Consider the following 8,333-nt stretch of genomic DNA (forward strand, 5'->3'; position numbering starts at 1 on the left):
AATGGAATTCTTAACGTGAGATGGATGCGAAGACGAAAATAACAAGTAATTATGCGAGTCTGTAGGTTTGTAATACACACTAGTGCACAAACCGTTACCTTCAATTGAAACTTTGATGTCTAAAAAGGATGAAGAATTGTCAGAAATTTCTCAGGTATATTTCAGGGCCGGGTGAAAAGAATTGACTGCGGTTATGAATTGAGTGAGCTCCTCTCCGGTAGAGGAGGTAGCGCCGATACAGTCGTGGATGTAGCGACCGTAGAGTTCAGGTTTGGACCCGTTGTATTGGCTGAGAAATTGATGTTCGACAAAACCTACAAAAAGATTGGCATAGCTAGGTCCCATTTTGGTGCCCATGGCTACACCATTGGTTTGTTTGAAGAAGTTGTTTCCGAATGAAAAACAATTGAGTGTGAGCACTAGTTCGGCTAAGCGTAGTAGTGTTTCAGATTTAGGTACCGTATCAGTACGTTGATCAAAAAAATGTTTAAGGGCCAGAAGGCCTTCGCCATTAGGAATGACAGTGTAAAGAGACGTAATATCCATGACGAAAAGAAGTTTGTTTTGGCCAAGGAAATGAAAGTCTCAAAAAATTTGAAGAGCGTGTTGGCTGTCTTTGATATATGATGGTAAAGTTTTGACGATGGGAGCCATCATTTTGTCTAGATAGCTGGAGATAAGTTCGGTAGGGCAACGGCAAGCCGAAACAATGGGCCGACCCGGGTTGTTAGGTTTGTGAATTTAAGTAAAAAGTAAATACGACTAAATGGACTCCCCCAGAGGGCCAATTCGCATCATTAGACTTTTTTTTATCAAAAAATGCCGCCTCGACATCAACAAACTCAATTCCAAACGTGTCACCAAATTTTCTAATCTCTCTTCTGAAGGGTGGTCGGCTCTAAAAAGTCTTAGAAAACGCAAAGACATAGTTGTCAAAGCAGCTGATAAGGGCGGCTCAGTCGTTGTTTGGCGCACCGACCTCTACCAAAAAGAAGCTTTGCGGCAACTTTCTGACACCTCTTTCTATCAAAAGGTCGACAAAGACCTCACTGCCAGCAATCAAAACTCCGTCAAGAATACGATCAACCAACTCATAACTAAACAAGAATTGCCGGCCACAGCAAAAAATCTCATCATAACCACTCCTAGAACTTCTCGTATTTACTTTTTACCTAAAATTCACAAACCTAACAACCCGGGTCGGCGCATTGTCTCGGCTTGCAGTTGCCCTAACAAACTTATCTCCAGCTATCTAGCCAAAATTATGGCTCCCATCGTCAAAACTTTACCATCATATATTAAAGACAGCCAACACGCTCTTCAAATTTTTCGAGACTTAAAGAGGGCCAATTCGCATCATTAGACTTTTTTATCAAAAAATGCCGCCACGATATAAAACAAACTCAATTTCAAACGTATTACCAAATTTTCCAATCTCTCTTCTGAAGAGTGGTCGGCTCTAAAAAGTCTTAGACATTGGCCCTTTTTTTCTGGACCTGACTTTGCCCATTGAGCTTGGCCAAAATCTAGTCCTGACCCTGTGCCTGGTCAATAATAAAAAAAAAAATGCACTCGACTTATTACAGTTTAGACTGCCGGTTTGAAAGCTCAGCTTTCAAACCGGCAGTCTAAATCCCACAGGTATCAACGAACGCTTTTCATTCCACTAATTTATTCGTGTTTTTCTCGTTGCCATGTTCCCACCATCACGTTGCTCCTTTTTTTGCCTTTAAAAGTACACACAACCCACAATTCCTCTATTCGCTCCCACGAAGGGCTAACGCTCGAAACGTCAGCTTTTGTAATCGTTACGGTGGCCAATTTACCATTTCAACTGTTGATATATCCAAATTAGAAACAAACAAAAGCCAAATTGTCAATACAGAGACCATCTCCAGTCTCACTACGTCTACTGTAAATCTTTGATCCAGTTTATATACTTTGAATTAGGATCTTACGATGCCAAAATGGAAGGGGACTATCTCGACGAGAGAGACATCTCAGTTGGGGATGAATTTAGCGCATGTATGTGGCTGAAGACGGTGGAAGGGACATGGAGTGGAGATAGGATTTACCTGGTTTGGATGCATATGAAAGGAATGAACATGCTAACTCATTTAACGAAGGAAGGAGAAAACATCATGCTGGAATATGTACACGGTGGTATCTATGAAAAGTAGGTCAAGCAAAGAAAATATTTACGTTTTTTTTGGCGTCTTTCTATCTTTTTGTTTGTACTTTCTGCAAGCAATCCAATTGCCTCGTTCAAAATCCGTTTTGATTTTTACCATCCTCAGACATCCCTGCTGGTTTATTGAGACCTGTCGTGTCCTTCTTTTCCTTACAACCCTTGTGATTGTACAACACCACTTCAAGATTGACATTTTCTTAAGCAACTTGAAAATAGCAACCGAAAAAATCGAAACCATCCTTAGTTCATATTCATCGTCAGCTCTAACGAACTCCTCTTCCTCCATGAACCCAGGGAGATCGTTTCTTACCTAAGTTAACGTTTTCATGCCATCAGGGCTTTGTGGTTGTAATTTTTGTTTCATGTAGACAGAAACCTGATTATGGTGCCAGACATATCTTTTACTAGAGACAATCAAAAGGGATCGAAACCCTGTGATTAGTCTAGATTAAGTACAAGACCTTTTGAACCATCTGGAACAACAGACATTTTTCCTGACAGATCAGCAACATAATTGAACGTACAATTTTCTGATCTTCATTGTTTGCATGCCTAAGGATCTGTCTAAGTTCTCCATAAAGTGCACCAGGAGCTGCGGAAGCTCAGTGCCTTTCACAAATTTATAGAGCACAATTCGCAAAGAAATTTCTCTCTGAGTTCTAGACTGTGCTATTTTTGGGAATTTGCTTTACAGACAAAACTTCGATGTTTTAAAAGACAAGGAATGGCACCAATTCTGCAACTTGTGGTCAATCAACACGGCGGCGTGGTCATTTTATATTGATGGTAAGAGGGTTAAGTACGGAACTTATAACGACTTCATTGGGAGACGATTAGCCAAAATAGAATTCGCTAGGTCAGGTAATACGATGAAAATGCTGGTCACACAATTCAACATCTGGGACCGAGTCCTCACCAACCAAGAAATCGAAACCTTTGCAAAAACGTGCAACCAGGGAATAGGAAACTTTTTGTCCTGGGCTGATCTGTACGATAAATCAAAGGAAAGTCGTTACGTCCGGCCTTCCTCGTGTAAAGCCGCTCCCGAATTTTTGTCAACAACAGCATCGACGACCACAGATGCGTCAACCACAAAGGCTCCCCTAGGAAAACGCGTATTTCTGTACAAGACGAAGACACTCTCAGACTTGGGAAACACTTAGGGAAAGAAATGAATTAAGTCTTCGCAACTTAACATTTTGCAAAGTTACCTTGGGAATTTAAAACAAGAATAAAAATAAGGACTTATATACGTACAAGTTACCATAATAATAAATTAATAATGATGATTTATTAAAAAAACTTACCTCAAGCGTTATTCATAGAATGAACTACAAAACCATATGCTAAACAAACATGATAGAAACTGTCTTGAAGCAACTATAGGAACTAACAACTCCTCGTGTTCTTCTTGCGTCATTGCAATGATAGGTTTGAAAATTTCTTGCTTTCGTTCGTCTGACGAGTGTTCTAGGGATACCGCGCACCAACAACAGGTAAATTGTTTCAGTTGGAATGATCGTGGGCTTGTGAGGATATAGTAAATGATTACAACTTTGAGAGAGTTTCCATTTCATTTTGTTTAATTTATTTTTCCCATGGAAAAGGGGCCGGATCATAACTCTTAAACTTGATCATAACGTGAAGTATCAGTTTGATTAAGACGTGTTTTTTTTAACTTGGACGGGGTGACTGAGCTACACATTGCACTGATAAGTGCCGAACTTGAAGCTCAACGACTTGGTGTGTTAGTCGTTTAAAGGGGAAGAAAGTATTCCTATTCAAAGCCGCAAAAAAAGACATGACTTCCTGACTTCATGCAAAATAGACGCAAGCAACTTTTGACGTCATTACCGTGAAGTCAATATCGACCCAGAAGCAGTGTACAAGGTAACGACTTTGTAACAATTACTACACCTGGCTAGCTAACACATAAACACAAGGCAAAAAACCGATATAAACTTCAAGGCTGCGAGATGTTCGTCATTTGAAATGGTTATAGAATTGCTGAAACGGTCGATCTCGGCTCGATTCAAGAGATGGAGGGAAGCGATCTACAAATAGTCAAATTCGTAACCTTTGATACACAAATTATCATGAATATTATAATTATCGTTGTTATCTTTATATTTAATTTTATCACCATCCATCAAAGTGCAAATTGCTATAATTGTGGAAATAGGAAAAATCATTAGTTAAACCATTAATAAATTTTATGTTTTTCAGAGGTTCTTTTACAATTTTTCTAGAATTAATAATGTTAATTACCTTTTTTAAAGGAAATTTAAACTGATTAATCGGAAATGAAGCCTTCATTCCAAAAATGATAAAATTCTGAAGCTGCGAATGAAATTTAATTTAGCTTTCTTGCTCCTCTGCTGACGGATTAAATCTTCCAACACCAACATGGCTCGTGATGGTCGACAATTCAAGATTCACTGAGATTGACCTGAGCTGCCTTACAAATACACGGCATGTTAGAATACTTTTAAAAGCCTTTCGAAAATTTTCTAACCTCCATGCATATACGAATGGATTCACGCTTGAATTGGCCATTACAAGTACAAATTGGATGTCTCTCACCCAGTGAATAAACTCACAGCCGCAAATAGAGCAAAAGTTAATGATGTAGATACATACACACGAAGGTACGTAGCACGCTAAAAATAACGCTAGCACAAACACCAGTGTCTTCGTAATCTTCTTTTCTCTTTTCATGGCTTGTTTCATGACGACGTTATCCTCTGTACTGTCGTGTAAACTGTCCCAGTGACGGACTTGATATCGTAGATACTTGAAAATCTTCACGTTCGTGAAAATCAACGCCGCAAAAGTTACCGCAACAGCAGTGCTTGCGAAGACAAACCGGAACTTGTTGTAGCCGACGAAGAAATAGGTTAGGGACAGAAGGATCGAAATAATCCATACCACACACGAAATAAATAAAGCTCTGGCAGGGTTAAGTTTGCTTCGGTAATGCAAAGGATAAGTGATAGCCACGTAACGGTCCCACGCTAAGGTCGTTAGGCTGAGCAGAGAGGCAGTACAGGAAATGAAGTAGCATATATGCATCCAAACCCGGAATCCTTGCAAATTATCTACATGCCTCAGACCTTCGGAGATAAGGTATACTGCACCCATTGGAGCGCTGACAAGCCCCACACTTAGATCTGCCAGTCCCAGATTGGCAATGAAGAAGCTGAATGGCGAACGAAGGTCTCTGTTGGGATCAAGGAAAACGGAAACGACCACTAGAAAGTTGCCCACAATGGCAACAATTGCTGATAATATTGTCGTCGAAGCCGACGTGAATGATAAATAAGCTGGAGCTGTGACATTATCGCACGGGTACAAGCCTAAAAGGGACATTCTATGGAAATAATAACCGCAAAGAGTTCGCAAAACATGGGGATTATTCGTCTTCATGAAGGTCAATTTAATTGATCTCTGTCTGGAATGATAAGTATGATGAATATGAACTTACCGTCAATCAATTATTAACAACGTCGCGAACACTTCGTCATCAGAACTACCGATTACCTCCATCAGCCACATTTTCATAAAATATTGAAATGGTAATTTTGATGAGCAAGGGACTTTTTCTCAGCTGTTTAAGCGGCAATGCTAAGTGAATTATCTCCCATGCTTCGAAACAGTATCATGCAACAACCGATTTCAGCCCAATTTAAATTTGGCACGTTATCACCCTAAGGCGGTTCGCACTATCAACATATCAGATATTTATAAGAGTACTCGACATGTTGCTTATTGATTGGAATTCAAAAGGACCATTTCAAATCTTAAGACAGCTGATTTTCAAGCCTAAGCCGGCCGGCAGTGAAAAATTAAAATGGTTCTTTTTGACCTTTATAATTCAAATTTCTGAAAAATAAGTAATTGTTTACCACATTAAGCCGCACGAAACGAGGTCTACATCAATGTGTCTTAACTATCAAACCTTTGAAAAGGAAATTGGCTATATCAACTAAGTTGAAATTGTAAATTGGCCACCGTAACGAATAAAAAAGCTGACGTTTCGAGCGTTAGCCCTTCGTCATAGCGAATGGCGTAAATTGTAAATTGGCCACCGTAACGAATAAAAAAGCTGACGTTTCGGGCGTTAGCCCTTCGTCAGAGCCAATGGCGTAGCTCCGCTTTCAGCATATAAAACCACATACAACCCACAATTCCTTCATTTGCTCTGACGAAGGGCTAACGCTCGAAACGTCAGCTTTTTTATTCGTTACGGTGGCCAATTTACAATTTCAACTTACCAATTTACAAATTGATATAACCAATTATCTTGTTACCCCCACCGACGCAGCACCACAGTTTCTTTAGAAACTTTCTGCCTCTGTTCCTTTGAAAAGGAAAGTTAAGTAAATCTATTCTATTGGCTGAGTCTGCAAATGTCGTAAATATACGTTTTTACATCGCTACAGTTTTAAATCAATTCGTCTAGTAGACGATGAAGTGGTCTGTCAGTAGGAAATCTTTCCATCATTAGTGACACGCAAGGCACAGATGAGGATTCAGTTTTTTAAATCATCGAGAAAAAACGAAAAGTAGATCAGGGGCACTTACAGTATAATAATTTGAATATATCAACAAAGTTGAAATGGTAAATTGGCCACCGTTACGATTATAAAAGCTGACGTTTCGAGCGTTAGCCCTTCGTCGGAGCGAATACACTTACAGTATACGAGAGAAAATAAAATTCTTCAACCATCAAGAATGACGCCTTTTTTCTTTTGTACAGAATTTTCGTATCTATGTCTGTGTTTGAGCAACTAAGCACCTACTCCTCCCTCAACACAACATTTACTCTATTTTGTTATCAACTGTCTGCTGGGAGGGGGGGGGTTAGGTGCGCAGTTGGTCAGAGACTGGCATTGATCCGAATTTTAATTGCATTTTGGCATTTTTTACAAATGAGCCTTTTTTCCTCTGTCGCAAATCTACAACTGTCATAGAATGATACGTTTCAAGTTTCCAACAGAGTGATTTTCCGGAAAGGTAAGTAGTATTTGAAGTGTAGACTCTTCGTAGTTGAAAGTTACATGGGATTCCTTTCTGAACGACAGACATTAATCTCTCATCCCTGTTGAACGCTAAAGCATCTCTTGTCTGCCGTTTCGTTCTTATCTATCAATTTAATGGTATCTTGTCGTTTCGTAATCAAATACAGTCGATTCGTATTCAAATTTGAGTCGGTTCGTACCCAAGTTTGAGTCGGTTCGTACCAAAGCCAGTTCGGTTCGTACCCAAACCGCTGATCGATTAACACAATTATTCAAAATACCTCTCAAGTGAATATGCGAACGGATGTCAATCGTTACGTAGTCAAGCGAGTAAGACACAAACAAAACTCTTCTTAACAAAAACCAATTAGTTATTGCCTAGCGCAATAATAATGATATTGAACAACAACAAACATATGAAACATATGAGTGAACTGCGGTTATGAGACATATAAGAACGATCCTTCGCAGTAAAGCACTATTTGAGCAATAGTGGAAATCAGACCTGAAAAAAATTTCAGGCCTGTACGGGATTCGAACCACTGACCTCTGCGATACTAGTGCAGCGCTCTACCAATTGAGCTAACAAGCCAACTGGGAGCAGGCCATCAAATTAATTCGATATAAACCCGTAGATGATAAATCGAACAACAACAAACATATGAAACATATGAGTGAACTGCGGTTATGAGACGTATATAAGAACGATCCTTCGCAGTAAAGCACTATTTGAGCAATAGTGGAAATCAGACCTGAAAAAAAATTTCAGGCCTGTACGGGATTCGAACCACTGACCTCTGCGATACTAGTGCAGCGCTCTACCAATTGAGCTAACAAGCCAACTGGGAGCAGGCCATCAAATTAATTCGATATAAACCCGTAGATGATAAATCGAACAACAACAAACATATGAAACATATGAGTGAACTGCGGTTATGAGACGTATATAAGAACGATCCTTCGCAGTAAAGCACTATTTGAGCAATAGTGGAAATCAGACCTGAAAAAAATTTCAGGCCTGTACAGGCCTGAAATTTTTTTCAGGTCTGATTTCCACTATTGCTCAAATAGTGCTTTACTGCGAAGGATCGTTCTTATATAAATAATGATATTGATAATAA

At 39.5% G+C, this 8,333-nt stretch overlaps 2 protein-coding genes across 3 annotated transcripts in view; one reads left to right on the forward strand and one right to left on the reverse strand.

Moving 5' to 3' along the window:
• Nucleotides 1-4,418, forward strand: part of LOC111325231 (uncharacterized) — a 26,515-nt gene extending 22,097 nt beyond the window's left edge. For both annotated transcript variants that reach the window (XM_088730788.1, XM_088730789.1), the window contains 2 exons: nt 1,951-2,176; nt 2,886-4,418. In XM_088730788.1, coding sequence (XP_088586914.1) covers nt 1,951-2,176; nt 2,886-3,354 — 695 coding nt within the window. In that variant the 3' untranslated portion in view covers nt 3,355-4,418. The remainder of the gene's footprint in view (nt 1-1,950; nt 2,177-2,885) is intronic.
• LOC111325232 (adenosine receptor A2a-like) lies at nt 4,383-8,234 on the reverse strand. Its single transcript, XM_088730794.1, has 2 exons — nt 5,676-8,234; nt 4,383-5,561 (listed from the first exon to the last, which is right to left on the reverse strand). Exon 2 carries the CDS (start codon nt 5,558-5,560, stop codon nt 4,550-4,552), a length of 1,011 nt encoding a protein of 336 aa, XP_088586920.1. The 5' UTR covers nt 5,561; nt 5,676-8,234; the 3' UTR covers nt 4,383-4,549.
• Between the last annotated feature and the right edge of the window lie 99 nt (nt 8,235-8,333).

Source organism: Stylophora pistillata, chromosome 8, assembly GCF_964205215.1.
Source record: "Stylophora pistillata chromosome 8, jaStyPist1.2, whole genome shotgun sequence".
In the NCBI taxonomy this organism is placed as follows: domain Eukaryota; kingdom Metazoa; phylum Cnidaria; class Anthozoa; order Scleractinia; family Pocilloporidae; genus Stylophora; species Stylophora pistillata.

What these genes read in the sequence shown, in the direction of transcription:
- LOC111325232 (XM_088730794.1), bottom strand. Translation starts at nt 5,560, where the DNA reads ATGTCCCTTTTAGGCTTGTACCCGTGCGATAATGTCACAGCTCCAGCT.